Source organism: Crassostrea angulata, chromosome 8 (assembly GCF_025612915.1).
Source record: "Crassostrea angulata isolate pt1a10 chromosome 8, ASM2561291v2, whole genome shotgun sequence".
In the NCBI taxonomy this organism is placed as follows: Eukaryota; Metazoa; Mollusca; class Bivalvia; order Ostreida; family Ostreidae; genus Magallana; species Magallana angulata.
The window spans coordinates 15,450,589-15,477,000 of record NC_069118.1 but is presented as its reverse complement, the minus strand read 5'-3'; the positions used below and the strand labels follow the sequence as shown (position 1 = coordinate 15,477,000).

Here is a 26,412-nt window from a genome sequence, read left to right as displayed (position 1 = left end):
CTAAAATACTATTAATCATTTTCAATACTGGCTGTAATCATAAATGTTTGTTCATTAACACTACAAACTTCTGGTGATAAATCACACACAGGCACCTGACGTTAAAAATGTTTGTCAAAATAAAAATAAATACCCTATACCTAATAATATTAGGTATAGGGTATCTATTTTCATTCTGACTTAAATTTATAATGACAGGTGCCTGTGAATGCACATTATTTAAACAATTAATTTTTTTTAATATTAGGATGTATAAAAACCTTGCAGAGCAGAAAATTTTCATGGACTTTGAGGAGTCAATTGCTACTACTTCAGCATTATGTTCAGGCCTCTTCTTCTTCACAACTGAATCTTTATTTGGCTCAACTGTATAAAAGAAATGATCATTAATTGAAAGCTTAGCAGTGTGCTGCAAGCATAATTGCAAATAAGACATGTTCACAAACATTGAAAAAATTTAAATAACTTCTGAAGAAATTTAAATCAAGTATTTTTCTCTGAGATAGAAAATTTTAATTGTCAAAAGACTGATAAAAAGGCCATAAAATACATGCATTACTGTTTAACATACAAACCTTTTGCTCTGAACAATCCCCAATCCTCTGCTGGTTCCAGTGTGAAGAAGTTCACACAGCCATCTAAATGGCCTGACATGAACAAATGACCCTGATGTTAAAAGAAACAAAACTTTTAGAGTGCTGAATCAACTATAAAATTCATCATAAACAATTTCAAAAATTAAAAAAAAAAAACCATTCTGTGATAATTTGTATTAAAAATCAAATGACAATTAACATTTTTGCTGGGCCTTACATACCACATCACATAAAAAATGACAATGTGCTTAATCAACTCCAACAATGGTTTTCATCACCTACCATTCTGGAGTAGCAGGCGATGTCAAGCGAGCAGTACAATTCGTGGAGAAGCTGAAGCTGGGGCAGGCTCCATATCTGTACCATGGCTAGCTCCTTCAGGTGACACATAGTGATCAGGGCGCTGTGGGCAATGTCGTGTCTCATCTCCTGAATCTAAGAGAGGGAAAATTCCATCATAGTTCACATCCAGAAAAAATTTTTTTTACTAGATTCTTACTCATTCTAATTTGTGATCTCCTGTTTCTAATGGAAGGCAAAAAGTCCATCATAGTCCAGGAATTAAGACTATTTACCAGATTGTAGTCCTAAATTCTGATCTCTGGAATCCATTGGGAGCAAAAAATTCCTTCACAGTTCACATACTGGTATATACAGATATTTTTACAAGAATTTGATACTACAAATTCAAATGCATACATGTATACTAAAGTAATTTTTTCCACATTAAAAAAAACTGAACAGCAGAATTATGTTGAAACAAGATTTTCTTTGCATTAACGTTGATGGAATTGAAGGAAACTGCACTTGGAATAAAATTTCAACTCACAGCATCCTTGGAAGCTTTAAACTCCATGTATTTCTTTCCTTTGGTGACTGGATCCATGAACAAAATCCTCCCATCCTAGTGTCAATTAAAATTCAAACATTAATCATAAGAAGTCTTTGTATTTGTGGATATTTTATGCTCAATGTTCTTGCAACAAATAGTTCGCTATGATTGAATATCTAACCAAACTTTACATTTTGTAGCAAGTTACCGGTATACATCTTGAAAATCAGAAAATAAATTATGTGCATATGAAACACTGCATCCATAACCTTGGTAATCAGTCACATTTTAATCTATTGGCATTTATGACCTTGAACTTTTACTGACATTGACATAATATGACCATGAACTTACACTTCTCTCCACATGAGCCTCTATTTTATTTACAGAGTTTAAACAGTATAACCTTGTAAGTTTAAAGTTGCTTTTATAAAGACAATGAGAATGACATAGTAAAACAATATTTTCTAATGTTTGATCTTGGGGTGCATACAATAGAAAACATAGCTCTGTCTAATTTTCTAACCTCCATCCCCATGAGGAGATAGGTCTCTTCCAGGTCCATGTTTTGGATGGGGGAGCAGAACCCCTCCTCTGTCCACATGGTGGCAGTGGAGGTCAGGATACAGAGGGAGTGACAGGTGGCCAGGCTCTCGTTACCCATCCCGTTCTCTGTGGCCCTGTGGGAGGGGCCACCTTGTAGGGAGGAAGACCTATAATAAAGGATTTTAGAGAAAGTTCAGGTTTTGCTTTTACATGTTTAACATATTTGATCATATGCATGTACTAAAGATTAATTCTATTCAGGATTCACCAAATATCTGATCTATATCTTTTTACTATGTGCTTTTAAATATACATAAACTAATTTCTTTTTAAACTCTAGAACTATAAATTTTCAATGCAACTAATAAATTAGACTATACTAGCCATCTGTTTTCAAGAGAGATAAAACTCTGCTCAATAGATAAATAAAGATTCACTTAAAATTGATAAGTTGTGACTGAACAGTCTGCCCCTTACCAGCCCCCTAGTGGGTTGTCCGAGTCCTTTTTGCCTTTGTTGGACAGGTAAGACATCTGTAGGTCATGGACATTCCAAGTCATTACACGGCAGCTTGGATCAGTTCTATAAATAATGCAGAGAGTGTGAAAACATCATTATAGTCATATGCTACATGTATTAGTTAATGAAATTTATATAAAAATGTACTACATTTGTAGTAGAAAATGTGACAAGGCTACTTTAACTTATTGTATAAGACCCATTAATAAAAGCTAACATCCATCAATACCAAATGCTAACTTAAATCCAGTAAAAAAGACTTAAAGAGAGTGAACATTTTTCAGGAATAAATGCTTTTCTACTAAGTATGTGTGTTGAGGATCATTACTGTAACACAAGTCCATGTGCTTACACTGTACACAGCCCCAATTTAAAATCAACAGTTCTGCAAGACTTCATTAGATAATTAACTAATAGTTGTGTTCTTACTTGGTTGTGTAGACCCAGATCTCCATGGTCGTGATGAGGACAAACACCATGTTGTACTCCCTGCTGTAGCACGCACTCAGCACCCTCTGGAGGGGAGAAATATCAGGGGGAGGTAACACAGTCGTCAGATTCTTCTGGCTTTTACGGGAAAACAAGCGCATACTGAAAGAAAAAGTAAACTTCTATATGGTCCAAATTTATTGCTGGTACATGTAGAAAATTTTTGTACAATGTACATCAGTCTCTAAAATATCATGTGAAAACTGTGTACACTATGCAAACAAATTATTCCAATAAGTCAATATGCTAACAATTTAGGTTTGTATTCAATGAAATATCGTATATCTGGTAATTTTCGCAATGATCTAATTTTAGCTTTTTTTTGGATCTCTTACAAATTGCAAAATTTTGAATACGCAGAAATTATATCCTGTATTATTTTCTATGCAACACTTTTAAAATTGCAAAAAATGACTGACGCAAATTAAATATGCAACATGTTTTCCTCATTTTCTTAAATTTTATTACACATGAAAAAAAAAAATGAATAAACAGTAGTTACTGAAAAAAAATTTCCAAAGAACCTTTAGTACCAAAAAAACCATTTGTAGCACTACTACTTATCTCAATTAAATCTCTAACTGTATAGAACCACCACCTGCTATCTTGGCCCTCAGCAACCACACGCGTGGTTTTGTTTTCACAAGTGGCAAGAGAAAGGCGGCAAATTCGGCTTCTGGCGACAGCAAAGAAATCGTAGAACTGATTGAGATTCCAGAGAGTGATGTTCCTGACTGTGGCACAGTACATCAGACAGTCGTCTGTCATTCCCATCCACATCAACCCATCCGTAGAGATCACCACACTACAATAGGAGAGTGCAAGCATGTGATAAAATTTAAACTATATTGGTATGACCAAGTTAACTTCCCTTAATCACAGAAATAAAGTAATTGAGCTAAGCAGAACTATTCCTCCCTGCAGAAATAAAGCAAGTAACCTATTCCCTAGTTCTTTTGTTGCCATGTACCATACATGGCATTTGTTCGTATTTTCATATTAATTAGTGTTCTTTAAATTCAATTTATTTTTGAAGCCAATTATACTGCAAAGCTCAGAATTTCAGAGAAATTACATCATGTTATCCAAATTAAGAACTGAGCAGGTATAAATCCTTAATATAAACCAATTTCATTTTTACCTACAATTAAACGGTATTTGTACATTAAACATACTCTCCCTCACCTGTAGAGAATCTCCATTGTGTTAAGTGACCACATTCTAACTGACCCGTCTAGGGAGGCGGTCACAATGATGGATGGCTTGACAGGGTGCACCACAATACTGGTGACCGCACGGGAGTGACCACGAAACGTGTGGACCAGGCCACCGCGAAGACTCCACATCTTCACTGTAATAACAACATAGTATAAAAACTTATCATACATGTGGTTTGAACATATTTTGTTTCATTTGATATACATGTATAATACAGAATGCATACATGCAAAAGGTTTGAACGTTATAGTTCTATCAAGTGAAGAGGTTTCATTGAACTATGTAATTCATTATCAGATCGAAATGAACTTTGCTATGGATAGAGTGATCTTACAGGCCTAACACATACCTTCTGTGTCAATGGAACAAGTCAGGAGAGTCTTTGAGAACTGGGAGTAGATACAACCAGTGATGGACATAGTGTGAGCTCTGTCAACAAACAATTAAAGTAAACTCATTATAAAAAGGAAAAACATACTCCTCAGTGAAAATGGGGGGGGGGGGCATAATTGGTGGATTTTTTTCATAAACTTTTGCACCAAATTTACCTTTCCATGATCATGGACACACTGTTAATTCATTTAAAAATCAAATCACACATCCATGAAATCACAGGAATTCATTGTTGCAAACCCTCTGTACATCAATGTCAAACTTTAATTACAATTTTTCTATATATATAAATGTAATGATAACTCGTACAGAGAAAATGCTTACTTCAAAAATTTGAAGAGTAGCTGCCCTTTGAGGTCATATGCATACAGATCTGTGTCTGAACAACAGTACAGATGTTGTAGTGTGAAATCTAAATCCACTCGCTTCACCCAGCTACCTCCAACATCCTTCAAGTCACGGCTGAAATTAAAACATATTCACTGAAAAATCATTTTAATTCCATCATTGGTTAATTTCTGTTGAAAAAAATTATGAATGCACTAAAACAATTTTGTAATGAACAGGTTTTTGCGGATCCATTTAATTTCAATCTGTAACAGTTTAACATTGGAAAAATATAAATTACATTATGAACACAATACATATTGCTTTATATTTGCAATAGCAAATGAACACATACACTCTTCGAAGTCTGTAATTAGCAAGAGGTTTGATTTCTGTGAGTTGTTTGGTGGCATCTTGTTCAAATTTCCAAACCTGAAATAACAAATTTATAGAAGAATCTTTCTGAAATATGGAATTCCTGTTACATCTCATCTATTTACCCACTCAAAGCTCAAAATCAGCTATTATTGACTCACCAATTTTTTTTAATTTTTTGTATACAGAGTTATATTTGCCTGGTGTTTTATTGGACACTTCTACATTTGCAATTGGTTTCACCCCATCTTAAATTTGCCCAGACAAATGAATATATGATTAATACTCTTTATATTTATTAAAACATTAATTTAAAAATTGTTTTGAATTCACCCAGTCTTAAATTTACCCATTGACAACAAGGGCAAAATTAGCAAAATAAAAATAGGGACGATAATTTCCTGGCCATACGGTATATACATCTCTGATCAGACGATCGACTTACCGTAGTTCCATCCACTCCCCCCGTAATCAACTCGTCACCCACAGGATTGAACAACATAAACAGAACAGATCTCAGGTTGGCGCTGACAGAACAAGTCTCAATAAAGTCTCTATTCAACACCTATAAAAGAGGAAGAGATTTTAATTATTGACATGACATCACATTGGCATAACAATATCTAATTCTAAAAGCTTTTAGTGTCATTTCTCTGTGTTGTTGATTTTATATGGAAGAATGTGGGTTAAAAAATAAACTCAGTCTCCGTGATACTTGCCTCATACCTTCAGTATATAATGCAAGAAAATTGATTAAAAAAAACTTGAAGTTTATCATTGTGTTCTACACTTTTACATCACTTAATACCGGTACATGGAAATACTTCATAATACATGATGTCAATATTAATCCGATTTTTAGGAGATATTGTATTTCTTATTAGCAATTTGCAAACCTTCAAGGAGAAATCCTTCCCAAGAGCAAAGTAACAGTTGAACTTCTTGGCATACACAAGATAAGAAATCAGTCGGTATTCATACTTTGGGTACATTAGTGCTCTTTGAACTGTTTTAAAAAAAGAACCATCATATTATTCATTTTTAAATACCTCAATGCTGTTTTATTGTTACATGTGTTAACTGTTACATGCGTTGATCTCGGATTTCATTAATATTAATCAATCATCTAGTCTTGATCTGTTTGAATGTTTTATTGACTAAAAAGTTGGAGACTTTTAAGATACACTTACTGCGACTCTCTCCATTAAGCCCAGAGTCTCGCTTCCAGGTAGTAATTCCTTTTCCATCCAAAATGACAAACTGGCGCATTCTTCCATTGTAAACAACTGAAAACATGCAAATTATTTCAAGTGAGGATAAAACCTGAGGATATTAATTAGCTTCATAGTAAAAGGAATGCACTCTTAAATACATACAAGAGGATGGCCAGTACATTGTGTTAGAACATAGAAACAAGAGTTTTAAAGTTCCAATCAAAATCCAGATTTCAATCTTCAATATCAAATCTTTGTTTATGAAATAGTTTTGTCAAAAAGATTTGCACTTACTGCCCATAATGTCTGCATTTTTGCGACCATGTGTGTAGGTAGCCTTTGGCAAGACTCCATAAGGAACGGAAGTGAAATGCTCCGAGTAATGGATATTGAGCTCAGCCTCTTGTTCTGCGGACTCATCCGTCCTGGATGAAATCTCTGAGCTGGTATCCGACTCTTCTTTCCTCAGATTCTTTGCTATCTGGCCTTTGATCTTCTCCAACATTGGGTCGTCCAGACCACTGATGTATTCAGTGTCCGTCTCGCTGGGAAGCACATAGTATGCATCTTCAGGCTCCAGGCCAAAGTCTTCCCCCAGTTCATCTGGTCCAAGGAAATCTGTGAGATAAGTGCTATTGGGGTTCAGAATGTCATCTACTCGCTGTTTGAATGCGCTTTCTTCCTCTTGAATGGAGTCAAGCTTTATATTCCGCAGTATCACCTCATCCTCAAAGTGAACTCTATCTGGTACTCCTGGCATTTTTGCTACAGTAAATCTACAAGATTGAAACATTTTATTTTTTTTAAATATTATTATTTACCGATATAATCTTAAGCAAAGTGGAATAGGCATTACAGTATTTTAGCAACTATCATTGATAGTCAAAGTGTTTTTCGATCCACTGATCTCCCCAAGAACAAATTGGAGATGCTAAAATAACAAGTTGTTATGTATACTAGCTGTCTGACCATCAACCTTCCCTAATTTGGGTCAATAAGAATAAGATATATGATACCTACTTGCACATGACAATGTGAATCTCACCAACTACCTTACCTTAATTAGTTTTTCGCCACCACAAAGTTTTACCTAATAAACTGTGATATACTATTGCCCAACCTGACAACTGTACTTAGCAAGAACTGGTTCTAGAGCAGTAACTGGCGTTAGACCGATTCTCGCTGAGTACCACTTCTCGCCAGTGCATTAATTGTTATGCCATTTTTCGTATATAAATTTGTGCTGATAAAATGTTGTATTTACAATGTACTGGTGAGAAATGGTCCTTGGCGAGAATTGGTCGTATGCCAGTACTGATTATAAATTTGTCAATTTTAACAAAATGTTTAATTTAATTAATCAAAATAAGTGGCAATATACAAACAGAGCACGTGCAGCATTGTCTATACAATAGTAAAACTGATTTACGTTTTGGCGTTTTATAAATAGACTTACAACTTGTTCACCAAATAATTCAGATATCTGGACATTTATCATGACCAAGTCGAGAAAATTCGAGTTGGATCAAGGGAAAGTACGTGACTTTTCCGTGTCTTTGGTTTAAATTATGCTGCATCCACTTCCTGGATTTCTACGCAGTACATATTTGATCCTCAATCTGCCCTACCTTTAACCCATGCTGAAAATAAAGTCCAGGATCAAGAAAGAGACGGAGGCTAGGATTAATGCATGAGCAAGTGTCCGCTCCAGTCGTCCATGTTGTTTACAGATAGCAACGTCTTGGAGCGCCATCTGTACAAAATGAAAGAGCGCGAAATACGAAAGTCGGTATGGGGGGTGGGGGGGGGGGGGGGGGGCTCGCCCTGTATTGATAGATTTGTGCATGTACATCATGTACCTGTGTTAGTCGAATTTAAAACAGTGAGCCAAAGTAGGAGTCCCCCCCCCCCACTTTACTATTATTTATGTCTCTGGGAGTATGTGAAAAATTAAATTGAAAGTAAGAAATTAAGAGTGAAATTGAAGTTATATATCTAGTGAAGGCTTTTCACAAGTTTTCAATGCAGGTGCCTGTTATGTGCGCAAAACTTCCGCAAAATTTCCGTAAATTTCGCTTTGTTTGCGGGAGCTTCGTGAATAAGCCGTTTAAACCACCCGTAATTACGCAAGCCTCCCGTAAACTCAGCGCGACTGCGGAATATTTACGGAGGCTTTGTGAATAAGGTCCCAGGGCTGCGTTCAAGATCGTAGCTGCTACGTAGGGCTACGAAGTTGAACGGTAGGCTAGCCTAGCCGCTACGTAGATATTCGTAGCCTAAATAGTTTATGCTAATCATCAAATTCAAGATGGTCACCTTAGTTACCATTTTGTAAACAAACATGAAATTTACTTACATGTACTTATAGTGATATTTTGTTCATCGGGCCTTTAAGTTATAATGAATTTTAACATGCATATTTCCGCTTGATATTAACAAATTATGTCGATGTAATTATTCCTTAGTTGAATATTTCCAACTTAAAATCTGAGACCTACAGTGTAGCGGCTAACTTCGCGGTCCGTTCAATAGACCTAGATATTATCTACGACCTAGCGGCTAGGCTAGCTGCTACGATCTTGAACGCAGCCCTGTTGTATATAGATTTGTAGATCTTGTGGTATTAATAAAAAACATAGGAGTTTCCAGAAGAACTTCATTTTCATGCGTCAATTTATATTTTTCCAAGCTCAATCCTTCGTTCTGGGTATTATCAAGGATTTATAAGCTAATCTCTATTTTTCATATAAAAATTCGTCCCGAGCTCATTCGATTTCAATCATCATCATGATACCTGCTTGGTTAATGTCTGGGGCCTATTCATCGCCAGAGAGATACTTGTAAACTGACTCATTGAATTCCTCTCCAGTCAACATTATATGCAGGTACCGGTAATGTATTTATCGGAAAACAGAGATAATGCTATATTTGAGAGCATATTGACCAAATGCACATCCAATGTTTCAATTTAATTTTATTCAGTTTCTGTACCCTGAAGAATGAGATTAAAATCAATAATATCATATTAAGTTCAAGATCTATTAAGTTATAAATTCTTCTAATGATGCTTAATAACAACAGGGACGTATATACTAGTACGAGTTTTGATAGGGTGTACCAGGGCTAAAATATTTGGTAAACACAATGAAAAAAGATGTTTTAAACTGTCATTTTCAATGAAAATAGGAAGAAAATATATAAGGAACACATTTCGGAATTTTGTCTATTTTTGATTAATAAAGTATATTTAGAATGCCTACAGTCTCTCCGAAAACGTACTTAAACAAGCTCTCAACCTCTTCTTTAAAATGATGTTAAATTGAATAAAGGTTTCGGGATTACTTTTCCAATGATTTAACATAAAATGTCAAGAAAATGTTTCATTTTCTACATAATTCCTTTAAAGCTTTTAAGTAAGAGAAATGATTCTTCACATCAATTATGATGTCAAAATGATTCTAGCACCAAATAGACACTCTGGAATCATTTACTAGATCTTGATCTTAAGTTTTATAAATATTCAACAAAAGAAATTAATGATGAAACTTAAAATTTCTAGATTTATGTAATTCTTTTTTTTCTGAATTCATAACTTTATATAAATGACAAATCATCAAAATACAACAAATATTTAGTTATCTGTATAAAAATATATAAAAAAATAAAAATAGTTTGCTTGTGCATACAAGTTGTTCATGATGAATTATGTGGACATGAGCATGATTAACAAGACATTAATACATGTTTTGAAAAAAGTTTTAAACAAGGCACATAGAAATTCAGAAAATGACACAAAAATTCATACACTCACAAATGATTAAGAAGAAAAATTCAACCACCACTAGCACCATATTATACAGTTAATTGATTGCAAGAATAAAAAAACAAAATCACCATCATAAATCATGAGTCACTAATTTCTCATCCATATTATTTTGATCATTGCATGTTCACTTTTTAACAAACCAAATCTCATTGGTTCTACCAAACAACTGGAACGGACTGTTATACCCTGCAGTGTACCAAAAGTCCTGGCGGATTTCACTGGTCTTCTCTTTCAAGTCCTCGGAAAGTTTCTTCGCCTCCGTTACCCATGAGTCCTCATTAGCAAATCCTCCGAAACTCCTTACGTAAGCCTCAAAACCTGGTCGCTCCTCAATGAAGACATTAGGGTTTTTGGGTTGAGGCGGATTTTCCTGGTGCTCCGGCGGTATGAAGAAGGACACGGTGAAGGTGCTCTCACAATTTGGCCCGGCTCCTGGTTCTACCCTGGTTGACACTGGGGCTGTCATTTCTACCTTCATTTCTGAAGAGTAAATAAAATAGAAATCTTTAAAAACATGTTTAGAATGATGTTAATAAATCAGTATAATTCACATGTTATCGTGTGATGAATACATTTATGTATGAATCAAGATAGGTGAGAGAGTGGGCATCTGAAACTCATCTGACCTCTTGCCATAACTTTTAAAAGTTAGTAAATAAATGAGAAAAGGTGTTAGACCTCCCTTTTTATGATAGAATTCAGATACATACATATATTCTACTTAATATTATTACAAACATAAAGCCCCTCCCACTTTACCCCCTTGAAAAAATCCCTTCCTATCACTGCTATTATTCTACTGCATCAATTATCCTTCAAGTATCTAATTCATTTTGAGGTAAATCAACTCTAAGATTCAAGTTTGCTACATGTGTAAAACTATAATTTTATGAGAGAGAGAGAGAGAGAGAGAGAGAGAGAGAGAGAGAGAAGGGGCTGTCATTACTTGATTAAGCACTAAAGGACTATGTGCGGTATGGTCAAATATCTGCCCCCGATTTCAACCAATTTTTAAATAGTATCGTATGAAAATGAAATCTTCACAAATCATTGTAAAGAGGATGCCTATAACTTTAATCTTGATTTTAGTCATCATTGCTCACTCGCTGTTTATCTATGACGTCACTTAAATGACCTAATTCCCGCAAATTTGCAAACAAATGAAGATATTCTCATTTTTGCTCTATATTTTGCATTCGGAAGTATAGAGCGCAGGTCTGCTCAAGTGCGATTTTAACATATGTTTTTCTTCAGATAGTTATACATATTATACTAAAAAATGGTACTTGAGCAAGCCTGCGCTCGATGTTTCCCAGTCGAAAAACCATCGGAAAACACCCATATTTTACTACAAAACATCAATTTATCAAAATAATGCAATATTCATGACGTCATTTCTACATTATGACGTCACTGTGGTGATAACCTTTTACACCTTTATTTTCAATATGATTTTAACTATCTTTCACCTTATTATAAAGCTATTTCTAAAACTTTGATTTTGGGGGGCAAACATTGCATAAAACCGCACTTAGTCCTTTAGCACTATGTTAAAATGACCTAAGACTGATTTTAAAACATGATATGAAAGTTGCGTTTGCAATTCTGCGTCTCATGACTTCTTATTCGAATTGATTGGATGAAATTTTAATTTTTCAAACGTCTCATTGATAAACTTAAAGCTATCTAAATGTGTAGTACATGATTACTGGCACATGAACATTACTGTACATGAACATTGAAAGGGTCATTGATAGGCAAATATTTACATATAACTGAACTGTAGCAATATTAATATTTAAATCACAAGCTCTTGTTTCTACATTCAAATATGATTGCACTTTTTGTACACTGGTTATAACAAACTTTGGGGTAAAATGTCCACTAATAGGTTAGTAAGTTAGTAAAAACCCTGTTACCTCCATCTGTTCAATTTTACATGTAACACGGGTTTGTATACATGTTGTTAGTACAGTAAATGTGCTATCCCCAACCAGTCTACATAAGTACCATGCATGCTGAAGACATAATGAGGTCACCTTTCTCATTTTCCCCTTGAATATAATTAAACAATTTCCAGAAGCCTTCAGTCTGGGCTTCCTTCTTCTTCATCGATTTGACAGTGTAACTAACCCACTTAGCTGGACTATATCGTCTCAGTTCATAATTCTGAAGAAAAAAGAAGATTGCACAATAGTGGGCGTTTCCCATGAAGCATACCTGACTTGTTCTCTCCTGTGATATACTGGAACAACCTCTGGAAGCCTGCGCTCCGGGCTTTCTCATGTTCCATACTCTGTACCGCAGTACTGACCCATTTAGCTGGGTGGTATTTGCGAGTTTCATAGTTCTAAAATAATTCATTTTCATGTGCATGAAGACGTAATATCAATTTATTTGCATGTATACACACAAATGTTTGTAAAACATACTTTGCTGATCATCAAAAAGCTCTGTATTTCTCATCTATAATAGTATTAGGAATGATTAAGGTAGTAGGAAATATATTAATTTGAAACTTTCTTTTTTAGCTGTTTATAAGAAAATATCTTTTCTATAAAAAATTCACTGTCATTTACATGTACAATAAAAAACACCTACAGTTTATCAACATAATCAGTAAGTTTTGCTCATTTTTGTGATTTTGACGAGATGACACCATACCTTTTCTGAGCTAAGCACTTCATATGCAGGCTTGTCCAGACCCTTGGAAGACACAACAGAGCCAATGGTTTTCAGTATACTGGTCATCCTTAATGAAGGTGATGGAGTTAACAGGAGTCTATGTTCACGGAAAATGGTTGTTGATTGTATAGGTATCAAATGTAGAGGTTGTTAATATTCTTAATGGATCTGAAAATTAACACAGAGATCGATGTACCCAACGGTAACAGTTAAAACAACATATTATATAAACACATTCAAAATAAGTCTATATAATTGATCAGTAATTAAACTATACAGTATAATCAGATAATTTAATACATTAAAAAAATCATATATTACCACAGGCAACTGAATTTTTATCAATCAGTCGCTTAATAAGTCATATATTGAATTTATATATAGTAGGGGTAGAATTTTCGATATATGACTTATTAAGCGACTGATTGATAAAAATTCAGGTGCCTGTGATATAACTATGTAAGATTCGTGACAATACTTACGTGAGGTTTCTTAGACGAGGTGCAAGCACGTCCAGAGAATTTGACTTTAATAGCAGAAAATTCTGTGCATTTATATATTAAAAATCATCGGTTACACAACTATAACTTGTGACTCGTAGCATAGAGTCAATATTTGATGCAATGTCCCAAATAGGCCGAGTTATGAAAGGTAAATTCCGGTCACAACTCCTGACACGTGTTTCAGATTGTAAACATAAACATCGGAACCTCTCTTGACGTATCTTGTACCAGAGAACTCACGAACAACAACTCTGCATAGACGACATAAATAGTTCACCTAATTGTACCGGGTTTATTGCAGATGGAAGGGGGGATTATTCTTATCAGCTGTTAGTATATCTTTAACTTCAATTTCACTCTTAATTTCCTTTTCTTTCATATCAAAATTTTACATGCTCCCATAAAAGTCCTGCCCCCCCCCCCCCTGATGCTACGTGCCTGGGGGGTATGGGGCGGCTTCAGTTTCGCTCTTAGTGAGGTTAGTATATCTATAACGTTGCTTTATTTAACGCAGCAATAAGTAAGTGGTTGGGGTATTGCTGGTCTGGGGTTTTGGGGCTGACTCTTCTATACTGTTAAACAAATATACCCATTTTATCTGGATGGCAACATAATCGTGTACGCGCGCCAATTTGCCCTTCCAATTTTTGTCAGGCCTCTCATATTTCCTTTTCTTTCATATAAATTTTTTACATGCTCCCATAAAAGTGGGGGGGGGGGGCAACTCCATAATAATTCAATTTTTTATATGTAAATTTAAAAAAATTAGTTGCTGTGAGAAAAAGTGGGGGGGGGGGGCGGCAGAACCCCCCTGCCCCCCCCCCCCCCGTTGCTACGTGCCTGGGGGGTATGGGGCGGCTTCAGTTTCACTCTTAGTGAGGTTAGTATATCTATAACTTCAATTTCACTCTTAATTTCCTTTTCTTTCATATCAAAATTTTACATGCTCCCATAAAAGTGGGGGGGGGGGACTCCATAATAATTCAATGTTATATATGTAAATTTAAAAAAATTAGTTGCTGCGAGAAAAAGTGGGGGGGGGGGGGCAGGACCCCCTGCCCCCCCCCCCTGATGCTTCGTGCTTGGGGGTATGGGGCGGCTTGAGGCCCTCAGTGGGTCCAAGGCAAAGTGCTGGTCGGGAGCCACCTCCTGAGTTAAATGAGGATTTTTAGGAACTTTTATTGGCCCTATTTGAATGAAATTTGATTTGATGATTTTCTTATTTGTCTGCATTGTTATAAGAAATTTGATCCCAAAAGAAGTAGGAGACTCCATGTCCGCCAGTGCCTTTGATACATATATGAATATGTCTATAATATGCAAATAATATATCTAGATCTCTTCAATATACGCAGCCTCTTAAAATTGATTTTGATTGATATATACATACATACTAGCAAAAGGGGGAGGGGAGGGTTACACTCCATCGATATCATTCTTCTGGAAACCAACATTTTTCTTAAAAGCACATTGAGAATGTGACGTCTTAATATATCTTCCCTACCCCGTCTTAACAAGTATCCTCTTTATTTCACTTAAGCAAAAACGTTTGACAACAAAAGCATGAGGAAGGTGATCCGGAACTTTCAGGCTTTGGCTTCCCACTTCACTATAATACAACTCTTAGATCCATGCTCAACATAAGTATACTATATACGCGGAAGCTGTCCAAGAACAAAAGAAAGAAGAAGAAGAAAAAACGTGCACACTTGACAATTTAATCAGATACAAAATGATGCAGATTCCCCCATTAGACAGCGCAAAGAAGATTTAGATCCGCCCCCGCTGAGTCAGCCAGATGCTACACAGGAACTGAGCCTGTAGATAAGAACGGAACCAATCAAAAACTTTGTATCAGAAACAGATTCCTTAAGTTTGCCATCGTTAAAAGTTGCTCAACATATTTCAATTCCATGCCCTGCAAAAGGTAAGAATTTCAGAAAATATCGATAGTTACATTATCATCCATACAAAATATGGAACTACTTTATATAGTTTTGTATCTATAGTCAACGTATAGCTGGTCACTCAATCAGAGCGTTTTACGTCATGCGAGATGTAAACAATAACAACATATAGTTATTCGAAAAGTTTTAAAAATTCACCTCAAGTTAAGCAATATCGACCCAGCATGTTCAATCTGACTTCTTAATTTGAGTGAACAATATAAACAAGTGCCGGAAGAGTATCATTTTTGAATATCATATTAATAATACTTGATGGTGAAGTATAATTAATATGCATTTAAAATCCGAATGGTCAGACTTAGTAAATTACATGTACTCTCTTCAGCTATATGTTTAGTTTCAGAAAAATAACATACATTCGTTAGACATGTTAAAGATAAAGGCATCTCATATTTCTGCTTCCTGTAAGGGTTACCCCGACAGACCGTAAATCCCCAGCGGGTGGGGGAGGGGGGTAGTAATCCCAGACACAACTCTGAATCCATGCATGCATGCAGGGTATGCATAATCTATGTATCGAAGGAATTTTTTTTTCTTTTTCCTTACAGATTCAGTAACAGATCTATCATATTTTGTACATTTTATAGTTTGTTCAATAGATGTACAAAAGTTAATCCATTATAAGTATGGTAAGAACACTGAATATCATCAGGGTGTCATAGTGTTATGTACTTGTACATGTATAGACGGTTTGTTCAGAGACGGGACGTGTGAAACAACGCCATCTTCGTTTCATAAATCGTTAGTAATTGGATTATAAATGGCCATATGGCCTTAATCATTATGACCTTGGCTTGGACTTGAGTAATGAGTCCTATGAGTTTATAAATATGCATCACTGTGGCCGAATTTACTTCTACTGTCCGATTTTGTACTTAGAATTAGATATGTTAATAAAATTATCGTGGTAAATTTTTACAAATGACGTTGTCTTAATTTGTATCTTTGAGACTCAAACACTACAGTTTCCCACCATTGGGATAAATCGTAAAAAATTGTTATATATATGAATGCATGTTTATATGCATAATTACAGATAATGGAACATGTATGCATCATGTGCAATTTAAATGATTATGTATGTCTCCTTTTATTATATAAATATTGATCTTTCTGAAAAAAAAGGAATAATAATTCAAAGAATGATTCCTTATTACTTCTATTTATACAATTTATATGAATATTTAAAATACTAAATTTTTACATATTTTTGTTTCGTGACCCTGCTTGCGCCCCAACAGTGCGTCATTAATGAATTGTATTGAATTAAACGTTCACTTACAAAATTGATTCCTAGTGCTATCACAGAGAAAGACACGAAAAAAAATTAAAATGATATGTATACATGTATATTGTGCATATTTCTTACCAACATAATAGTACGATCATCTTATTGCCCCTTGAGGACACTTGTACTTGGCAAAAGAAAAAAAATGAATTGAATTGTTGTATTTAGTGTGGTTAGTAGGATTGCATTGCATTAATAAACCCTTCCTTTTGCAGAATGTGCCCCCGCCATGGGTCCTTCGTATGCTACCTGAAGTTTGCGGTGATTGCTCTCTCCACAATTGTGCTTATATCCACCATAGATTTCATCAACACGACGTTCCGCCAGCGTTCGATAAGTTCTGTAATAGCCAGGTCGTGGCACGCCAGGACCCCGTATCTTGTGGACACGTCTGCTTGTAAGATTCCAAACATCGACCCATTCGACCCGTCCATCGCACACTTCATCAAACCTCAACGCAAACCTGTCATGTGCAATAAAAGACCGCCATTTACATTTGAAAACGGGACCAAGTTGCAAATTAACTGGACAGCAGTCAGCCAATCAAAATGGAACGGTCAGTTTGGTTACTGTAAAATTCAACCTATTTATAGACCGCCGAATAACCATGACAACAATTATTTTACATATTTGGAGATCAGTGATGAGTTCAATGATACCATTGAAATGAAACACGAGTTCGTCAGAGTTTTATGTTACAACAGTAATCATGGGAAAATTCACACAAACTTTCATCAGTTTATTTTACCAAAACCCGATGTAGACGAAAGGTGTTCACTCGCATTTGTGAAACACAAAGACAGCCCTAACGTTAGAGAAACTCTAAATGTTGTCATGATTGGGGTGGATTCCATTTCAAGACTGAATTCGCAAAGGTACCTGAAACACATGCGTAATTATCTATTGAAAGAACTAGGTGCATTTGAGATGACCGGATACAACAAAGTAGCAGACAATACTTTTGTGAACATTGTACCTATGACCATGGGAAAATTCTTGGAGGAAGTGCCCTGGAATGAAAGCATGAGTAAAATTCCATTTGACGATTACGATTTCATTTGGAAACAATTTGCTTCAAAAGGATATCGGACTCTTTACGCAGAGGACGCGCCAGAAATCGCCATCTTTGATTATTTAAAATCCGGATTTCACCGGCCCCCAGCGGATTACTTTAACCGACATTTTTCATTGGCTATGACGACGGACAAGAGTGTTTGGTATGACAATCATAACTGCGTAACAGACAGACTGGAAACCGACATTATTCTCAGCTACATTTACAACTTCATTGACATGTACAAATACTCTCCATATTTCGCATTCTCATTTATCACAGGTTTAACACATGATTTTCTGAGCAGTGCTGGATATGCAGATGTTCCATATTTAGAATTTCTGAAGAAATTAAGAGAAAACGAACAGCTAAATAATACAGTGTTGATCTTGTATAGTGACCACGGAATGCGTTTTGGCAAAATGCGCGAATCCTACATTGGTAAGATGGAGGAGCGCTTACCTTTTCTTTTCTTTGTTTTTCCGCAATGGTTTCTTGCTAAATACCCGGATTATGCAGAAAATCTTCAAACGAATACTCGGAGGCTAACGACACCTTTTGACATTTATGAAACTCTTTCCGATATTCTTTATTTTAACGAATTCATACCAGTTAGAAGGGGGCTTAAAAACAGAGGCATCAGTCTTTTCCGAGAAATTCCTGAGGACAGAGGATGCGAGGAAGCTGGAATACTTCCGCACTGGTGCACATGCGCCGAATTTCAAACGCTGTCACCGACTAACGAAATCGTACAAAAAGTAGCCAACAACATGATAAAGGAAATCAACATCCAACTAAATGAAGTGTCTAAAAGATGCGCATTTCTAAGATTAGGAAAAATTAAAAATGCCATTAAACTTCTTCCATCTGAAAAGGTTTTAAGATTTGAAGAAAGTAAGAATGACGTCATCAACAGATTTGTAAAATATGGAGACCGCTCCAAAGCACAGGTGAATTATCAGCTGACGTTGAGCACTGTTCCCGGTAACGCGCTGTTTGAGGCTACCATGCAATTTGATGAGAGAGACGACTCGTACAAGATGGTCAGCGATATTAGTAGAATCAACGAATATGGCCATCAGGGTGATTGCATAGACGTCCACAAACTGAGAAAATTCTGCTACTGTAAATCGTGATGTGCTGATATTGAATAAATGTAAACACATTTATTTTTCTCCCATTTTGAAGACGTACATTTAATTGGTATGTTAACAGTTGCCTCTCTTGGTTTGTGATGAGTTCGATTCAAGATCAGTGGACGAAATTGAAACGGATTAAAAGGCAAAATTATGTTGATTGACCAAACAAAACTTTGTTGTAGAGAGATGTGAAAAGAGTATGCATTTTTGTTTATATGCCATTGATTTCTACATCAATATCCAATAAAAAGTATAGGAAGAGGGAACGTGGCAAACGTTCAACAATACTGACTGGTACACAACCAATTTTCACTTTTTGACCGAATTTTATTTTTTATATCTTTATATTTGACCTACTCCTAATTAATAAAAAATGGAAGGAATCTCTGTATTGCTTGATTATAGATTGTTGGCAAACATTTACAAATTTTATATATTTTGTAAAGCAGAGTTTTTGAAAACGTATGCATGTATTCGTAGGCAATAATTTGCCATTATATCTTTGATGAACATTCGATTTCATGGATCCGCTCAACAACATAAATCAAGAAATTAGTTATCAATACCACAACTTATTGCAATATAGTAGGATGAATGTCATTCTGTTTAAAATCTAATGCTGTACTGGCTTCGCTAGAGAAAAGAGGTAAGAATAAAATAGACATATTACATTTTCTTTGTGAGATTTTTATCTATATACATGAGGCGCCAGCGGGTTTGCTCATTTATATTTAAATATTAAATCGTAAGATGGTTTAAAATTATATAAATATAAGTAATAAGGAATCAATCTTTGAATATTATGAGGTGATGATTTCGGTCGGGGCGTGATCAAATCTACATAAAGCCCTTCGGGCTTTATTGGATTTGATCACGCCCCGACCGAAATTATCACCTCATAATACTCCAAGAATGATTCCTTATTCCTTATATAATAGAGAGGAGTCTTTAGTCGGTTGATTTTACCCCTTCCCAACTTTTACTTTTTATATAAACTCGTAGTCAATTTGTTTTCAACTGTTATCAATGTGTAAGGAGGTTTGTTACATTTTAAGTATTAAACACATTTTCGTGTATAAGTGACCTAGACGTATACCCAAATGCACATCACTAGTAATGCACTTGGCAAGAATTACAACAAGTACAATTCATACAATAATATAGTATAATATAATATAAATATGTAAAATAGAATAAAATTTTACAATATAAAATGTAAGTCCAATAAAGTCAACATTACATTTTGTTCACAGTGATTGCAAATCTTATGTGTATATGATTTTATATGGAAAACATTTTGGTAGGAAAACTATTTATGGGTACGCAACTCTCATGTACATAGACAGGCACGTAACATCGTTTTTGAAAGTGGGGGATGGGGGGGGGGGGGGGGCAGACTCATCCAAAATATCTTGACAAGCAAAAAAAAAAAAAAAAGAAAGAAACGGAAATTAAGACTTCCCCAAAATCTTCAAAATCATAATCCATGGGGGGAGGGGGGAGGGGCTGGCGTAGTATATAATTTCAATTTCAATCTTTATTTCCTTATTTTCATATTAATTTTTTACATCCTCCAAAAAATAGTGGGGGGGGGGACTCCATGATAATTCAATTTATTATATGTAAATTTAAAAAAATAAGTTGCTGCAAGAAAAAGTGGGGGGGGGGGGAGCTGCCTGATGCTACGTGCCCGATAGACGAGTATGTGAACAACTTTGTGCATGGCGATATAAGCAGTATACAATGGTTCGAAAAAAAAAAATGATTCCACAGTAACTGCTGAGTCACACATTGAGATATAAATGTATGTCTGGTAGGGTGAGCGATGTGGTATTTCTTATGAATTCACAACAGAAATATTATCATCTTTAGTCATTTGTTAATAATTATTCGGATATTTATACTAAAACCATTCGACATCTAATGAAAATATCGAGTAGTCAAAAATAAATAATATACTTTTTTCATGCATTGGCTACATTTGAGTTTTGCACAATATCTCCAATTTCTTATATTACACATGGTTTCAACTTGTAACGAAATTTGTTTATGTTTAATTAAAACACCGAAGCGAATGGTTTATTTCATATTAATATAAATAATTGTTCTCTCTCTCTCTCTCTCTCTCTCTCTCTCTCTCTCTCTCTCTCTCTCTCTCTCTCTCTCTCTCCCTCTCTCATTATTATTTAGAGTGAGTGAATTGACACTACTGTCGATCAGAACGTCACATAAAATGAACAACCAAATTCTTCCAAATATGTGAAATTTTAGTTGTCTGTTTTTTATGAATCTGAAAGATTCATTAAAGAAATATATCAATATACATGTAAATGAATTAAAAAAACACTGTGCCGGAAAATTATGCCAGTGCCAAGGTGACATTTTTGCACCTCCTTCAATTCCTGTTTTGTAATATTCCTTATATACAACACAATAGACCATTGACTAGAGAGTATATCACCACTTTTGTTTTTAGTGTGACTCACTTGTCAGGTAAGATATTTATCTTTAAAAATTAATATCCAAAAGGAAAATAATAATTCGCATTTGAGAAATAATGCAAGAAATATTGAAATTCCTATGGGATTTTCTAAAAATCCTATAGGAATTATACTCCTTGTAAGAGAAAACTATTTCCTGCAAGAATTTGATTCAGCCAGGTAGTTTTCCTATAGGAAATTAAGATTTCCTATTGGATTTTTAAATCCTATTGGTGTTTTGATCAAATCCTATCGGAATTAAAACTCCCATATGAACTTCTTTTATTCCGGTAGAAAATTCCAAACATGCTGTCGGAAAACTGTTCTTCCTATGGGAAAATTTGTTTTCCTGTTGGAATTAAATTTTAAAGGTTAATATCTTACCTGACATGTGAAATACATTAATGACAAAAGAAGTTATCAACTCTTTTAGAAATGATCAATCATATGGCATAATCAAATTTTTCGATGCATGCAGCTTAAGCGGGTGCTAAAATGTCACCTTGGTACTGGCATAGTTATGTGGCACAGTGTTTAAAATACATTAAATGATAAAAGTTTTATTCAGTATCGCAGTTTTCTAACACATTGCTCTGCTGTGGACCTTTAACATTCAGTACGTTTTCACAGGAACTAAAATTATTTTTTTTATCTGGGGCTGAATGAAAGCCAAGACTTGAGAACCGTAGTAAACGATGCATCCTACATAAGTATCAAAAAGGGACAAGGGCATAGTAGCATTAAGCATTGTTAAGACTAATATTAAAACATTTCCTTCTCAGTGCAAAAAGTACATTGTAATTAAAATTATGTGCGTGATGGGTTTTCAAAGGTACTTGAATAAGTTTCGGGTCACGTGATCAGGTTATATAATTAGTAGGACCATGCGATGGCGTGGCACCCTAAGATCGCTCGCTATAGTTGAATGTGTTTCACGTATTACATGTAAGGTAAAATGGCAGATGAAATGAAACCTGGTGATTTTGGGCTGACATTTGGTTGAAAATGTGTGTTTTTATACCAAATAAACGCTAGCGAGCAGCGTTCTTGTGAAATACATGTACATGTACTTTTGTTATTCATTGAGCACTTATTGTTATATATTGTTATATATTCTGACGATCGTAATGAGGGAGAATATAATGACAATTGTTTTTGTGTAACATGAAATTTGCCATTGAAAATCAACAGAAGTCCAAATTAACAATAACTGTTCACTTCTTCGATTTGTTCACAGTTATAAATCCTCTGTTCTTTTAATTTCCCCCATTTCTGGAAACCATTATTTTTCATGTTGTTTTTTTCACGATAACTGTTAACAATCATTTCTATGTATAATTTTCTAAAGTATTTAAATGACTGTAAGTCAGAAGCAGATGGAGATTTAAAAAAAAAACCATGTTGTCTGTGTACATCAGTTAAAATATAAGGAGAGCTCTTGTAATTCAATTGGTTTATCTCCATTATTGAAAAATTCCGTTTTGCAATCATTGCCATAGAGGGGGAAACTATCTCCTCTTGTACAACTCCAAGATTATTTACCAAAAATCTGATAATTTACCCTGTACATGTAATTCTACACAAGACTTAAACATTATAAAGTAAACGTAAAATCTTCAGAGGTTAACCTCTAATTCCAAAAGATATTTGTTCACAATTGTTTGTAAGAGAAAAAATGCACCGACAGTACTACGAATATGATCCAAACCCGAGCTGTACATCTATGATAATAACAATTCTCTCGGCCTATGACATGCACCTCTTATTCAAAACTGAAGTAAAAAGTAAACATTCCTCTAGGTTAAAACCATTTTTTTTGGCAATGACTATATCCATTTACTAACTCTTTATTCCATCGATATTTCACATGATCATGTCTACTGAATGAAGTTCTTTCTGATTGATTCAATGTGATATTTATACCCATTCTCAATTAATTCGATGTGCAATTGTGCGTGTTAAAACTACAAACTATGAACTTTTAAAACAATTACAAGTGTTCGGGGTGCTCTATACATAATCGATAACAGTACGTCCGTTGCACCACAATATGTCAAATCGTTAGCTATATATTCTCCGTCTCTGTCATTTAAAATTTGTTAATCTGTTTCAAGACACATTTGAAATAACATTAGCCCGTAGGAATTCACTGCTTTGTATGGACACACACGGTCACTTAATATATTGTCCTCTGTGTAATTAAAAGTAGGTGTTATAAACTCAAAGATTCGATCGTGCACCCTGTCACATCCATATTAATCATTTAACACTCAGTATCTACTAGTTTCTCTGCTCTGGTATGTAAGACATTCAAACGGCACGTAATCTACATTGTATATAAAACTGAATTCCATGTAATATATGATATGTCTCACTGACTTTTAATTTGCTCTTTGAAACTGTAATGAGCATTTAAAACAATATCAGATTTTATGGACCACCCTGTATTACGCCATAAGAACAGTTTATTATAAATAATGTAACCTATATCATCTGTGAACTTGGTCGACCAACTAGACACTCTATATTATCAATCTATTACCCACAGTATTTTCTTTAGTTGATGGATGGCGCTTAAGCGATAGAGTGCATTGCATCCGTCCAAACGCCTTAGGAAAGATGTTCAGAATTCATAATCATGATTTGGTTATTAATAGCAATCTATAAAACATATTCAGTTCCGTGACTTACTCTGGTCGATGCTGTATCGTACAGTATGTGAGATATTACGGCTTTAAGTAACAAACTTTTTCTAAAATGTACCGTCGATACCGGTTCTTTCTGTTTTACCTTAAATTGGGAGCGATCGTTTTCTTTATCATTGTTCTTTTTTTTCTAAAAGATTTTTTCAACACAGACTTTTACAAACGTCCGAAAAGTAGTAAACAACCAGTCAGACAATGGACCGAAAAATCTCCGTATCTGGTTGACACCTCTGCTTGTAAAATTCCAAAAATTGACCCTTTTGACCCGTCAATTGCCAAATTCATCAAATCTCAACGCGAACCACTTTTGTGTAACCGACGACCGTCACTAACATATGAAAACGGGACCAAGTTGCACATTAATTGGACAGCAGTTAATCAAATAAAATGGAATGGCCAGTTTGGTTACTGTAAAATCCAACCTATATATAGACCGCCGAATAACCATGACCACAACTATTTTACATACTTGCCGAGTGAAAAATTTAACGCTACCATTGAAATGAGGCATGAATTCGCCAGAGTAATATGTTTTGACCGCAATCATAGGAAAATTCACAAAAATTTCCATCAATTTATTTTACCGAAATCCGATGTCGACGATAGGTGTTCACTTGCTTTTAATGAGCATAGAACCAGTTCTAACATTGAGGAGACTCTCAGTGTTGTCATGATTGGGGTGGATTCCGTGTCAAGACTGAATTCGCAAAGGTACATGAAACGCATGCGTAATTATCTATTGAAAGAACTAGGTGCATTTGAGATGACCGGTTATAACAAAGTAGCGGATAATACCTTTGTGAATATTGTTCCTATGACCATGGGAAAATTCTTGGAGGAAGTGCCGTGGAATGAAAGCATGAGTAAAATTCCATTTGATGATTACGATTTCATTTGGAAACAATTTGCTTCAAAAGGATATCGGACTCTTTACGCAGAGGACGCTCCGGGAATTGCTATGTTTGATTATTCGAAATCTGGATTTCACCGGTCTCCAGCGGATTACTTTAACCGACACTTTTTATTGGCTATGACGGTGGACAAGAGTGTTTGGTATGACAACCATAATTGCGTAACAGATAGACTAGAAACCGACATTATTCTAAGCTACACTTACCACTTCATGAACATGTACAGATACACTCCATATTTTGCTTTTTCTTTTATATCTGGTTTAACTCATGATGACCTTAACGATGCTAAATATGCAGATGTTCCATATTTAGAATTTCTGAAGAAACTACAGGAAAACAGACAACTCAATAATACAGTGTTGATCTTGTACAGTGATCATGGAGTGCGCTTTGGAGAAATACGTGAATCATACGTTGGGAAAATGGAGGAACGCTTACCTTTTTTCTTTATTGTTTTTCCACAATGGTTTCTCTCGAAATACAAGGATTATGCAAATAATCTGAAAACGAATACTCATCGGTTAACAACACCATTTGATATTTATGAAACTCTTTCTGATATTCTTTATTTTAACAAATCAGTACCAATAAGGATGGGGTTTAAAAACAGAGGCATCAGTCTTTTCCGAGAAATTCCGGAGGACAGAGGATGCGAGGAAGCAGGAATACTTCCGCACTGGTGCACATGCGCCGAATTTCAAACGCTGTCACCGACTAACGAAATTGTACAAAACGTAGCCAACAACATGATAAAGGAAATCAACATCCAACTCAATAAAGTGTTTAAAAGATGCGCGTTTCTAAGATTAGGAAAAATTAAAAATGCCATTAAACTTCTTCCATCTGAAAAGGTTCTAAGGTTTGAAGAAAGTGAGAATGACGTCATCAACAGATTTGTAAAATATGGAGACCGCGTCAACGCACAGGTGAATTATCAGCTGACGTTTAGCACTGTTCCCGGTAACGCGCTGTTTGAGGCTACCATGCAATTTGATGAGAGTGACGACTCGTACAAGATGGTCAGCGATATTAGTAGAATCAACGAATATGGCCACCAGTCTGATTGTGTTGATGACTACAACCTGAGGAAATTTTGCTTCTGTAAATCATGACTTCATGTATGTAAATTGGATAACTTTCGTGAAAAACTGTAACATGTTTACCAGCTCGATGGCAGAAAATCATGGTTAAAAATTGTTGTTGAAAATGAATGCTTTGTATACATATTGTGCCACTGCTAATCATAAACTGTATATCTTTTTAATGGAGTTTAATTATTTGTAATATTTTTACAATTTAGAAAACCTCAATAATGGTGTGAAATTAAAGGAGTTTTCTAAAA

The 26,412-nt window shown here is 35.1% G+C and overlaps 4 protein-coding genes across 21 annotated transcripts in view; 2 read left to right on the top strand and 2 right to left on the bottom strand.

The window, feature by feature from the left end:
• LOC128158574 (uncharacterized) overlaps nucleotides 1-8,258 on the bottom strand; it is a 35,521-nt gene extending 27,263 nt beyond the window's left edge. For all 17 annotated transcript variants that reach the window (XM_052821453.1, XM_052821454.1, XM_052821459.1 and 14 more), the window contains exons 1-17: nucleotides 8,138-8,258; nucleotides 6,804-7,285; nucleotides 6,486-6,581; nucleotides 6,192-6,301; nucleotides 5,741-5,860; nucleotides 5,276-5,352; nucleotides 4,918-5,055; nucleotides 4,550-4,629; nucleotides 4,168-4,333; nucleotides 3,581-3,787; nucleotides 2,923-3,084; nucleotides 2,452-2,556; nucleotides 1,955-2,141; nucleotides 1,426-1,500; nucleotides 879-1,031; nucleotides 576-666; nucleotides 261-366 (exon numbers count right to left, since the gene is read on the bottom strand). In XM_052821453.1, the coding sequence (XP_052677413.1) occupies nucleotides 261-366; nucleotides 576-666; nucleotides 879-1,031; nucleotides 1,426-1,500; nucleotides 1,955-2,141; nucleotides 2,452-2,556; nucleotides 2,923-3,084; nucleotides 3,581-3,787; nucleotides 4,168-4,333; nucleotides 4,550-4,629; nucleotides 4,918-5,055; nucleotides 5,276-5,352; nucleotides 5,741-5,860; nucleotides 6,192-6,301; nucleotides 6,486-6,581; nucleotides 6,804-7,269 (2,339 nt within the window). In that variant the 5' untranslated portion in view covers nucleotides 7,270-7,285; nucleotides 8,138-8,258. The remainder of the gene's footprint in view (nucleotides 1-260; nucleotides 367-575; nucleotides 667-878; nucleotides 1,032-1,425; nucleotides 1,501-1,954; nucleotides 2,142-2,451; nucleotides 2,557-2,922; nucleotides 3,085-3,580; nucleotides 3,788-4,167; nucleotides 4,334-4,549; nucleotides 4,630-4,917; nucleotides 5,056-5,275; nucleotides 5,353-5,740; nucleotides 5,861-6,191; nucleotides 6,302-6,485; nucleotides 6,582-6,803; nucleotides 7,286-8,137) is intronic.
• Nucleotides 8,259-9,463: 1,205 nt separating this feature from the next.
• LOC128161411 (heme-binding protein 2-like) lies at nucleotides 9,464-13,711 on the bottom strand. Of its 2 annotated transcripts, none has more exons than XM_052824693.1 (4): nucleotides 13,503-13,711; nucleotides 13,000-13,188; nucleotides 12,375-12,504; nucleotides 9,464-10,815 (listed from the first exon to the last, which is right to left on the bottom strand). In XM_052824693.1, exons 2-4 carry the CDS (start codon nucleotides 13,084-13,086, stop codon nucleotides 10,460-10,462), a joined length of 573 nt encoding a protein of 190 aa, XP_052680653.1. In that variant the 5' UTR covers nucleotides 13,087-13,188; nucleotides 13,503-13,711; the 3' UTR covers nucleotides 9,464-10,459. The 2 variants fall into 2 exon arrangements, with proteins under 2 accessions (XP_052680653.1, XP_052680652.1); XM_052824692.1 differs by lacking the exon at nucleotides 12,375-12,504 and adding an exon at nucleotides 12,556-12,685 and having other exon boundaries at nucleotides 13,503-13,708.
• A 1,414-nt stretch (nucleotides 13,712-15,125) lies between these two features.
• LOC128159620 (uncharacterized) lies at nucleotides 15,126-19,616 on the top strand. Its single transcript, XM_052822768.1, has 2 exons — nucleotides 15,126-15,450; nucleotides 16,994-19,616. Exons 1-2 carry the CDS (start codon nucleotides 15,437-15,439, stop codon nucleotides 18,966-18,968), a joined length of 1,989 nt encoding a protein of 662 aa, XP_052678728.1. The 5' UTR covers nucleotides 15,126-15,436; the 3' UTR covers nucleotides 18,969-19,616.
• Nucleotides 19,617-24,208: 4,592 nt separating this feature from the next.
• Nucleotides 24,209-26,182, top strand: LOC128157947 (uncharacterized). The gene has a single exon (XM_052820624.1). The coding sequence runs from the start codon at nucleotides 24,209-24,211 to the stop codon at nucleotides 26,180-26,182; it is 1,974 nt and encodes a 657-aa protein (XP_052676584.1).
• The last annotated feature ends 230 nt before the right edge of the window (nucleotides 26,183-26,412 follow it).

What these genes read in the sequence shown, in the direction of transcription:
- LOC128161411 (XM_052824693.1), bottom strand. Translation starts at nt 13,086, where the DNA reads ATGACCAGTATACTGAAAACCATTGGCTCTGTTGTGTCTTCCAAGGGT. An exon ending in AAGTGCTTAGCTCAGAAAAG is followed by an intron (nt 12,505 to 12,999) that starts GTATGGTGTCAT and finishes TTTTTTCTTCAG; the next exon opens with AATTATGAACTGAGACGATA. An exon ending in TCAAGGGGAAAATGAGAAAG is followed by an intron (nt 10,816 to 12,374) that starts GTGACCTCATTA and finishes TTTACTCTTCAG; the next exon opens with AAATGAAGGTAGAAATGACA.
- LOC128157947 (XM_052820624.1), top strand. Translation starts at nt 24,209, where the DNA reads ATGTACCGTCGATACCGGTTCTTTCTGTTTTACCTTAAATTGGGAGCG.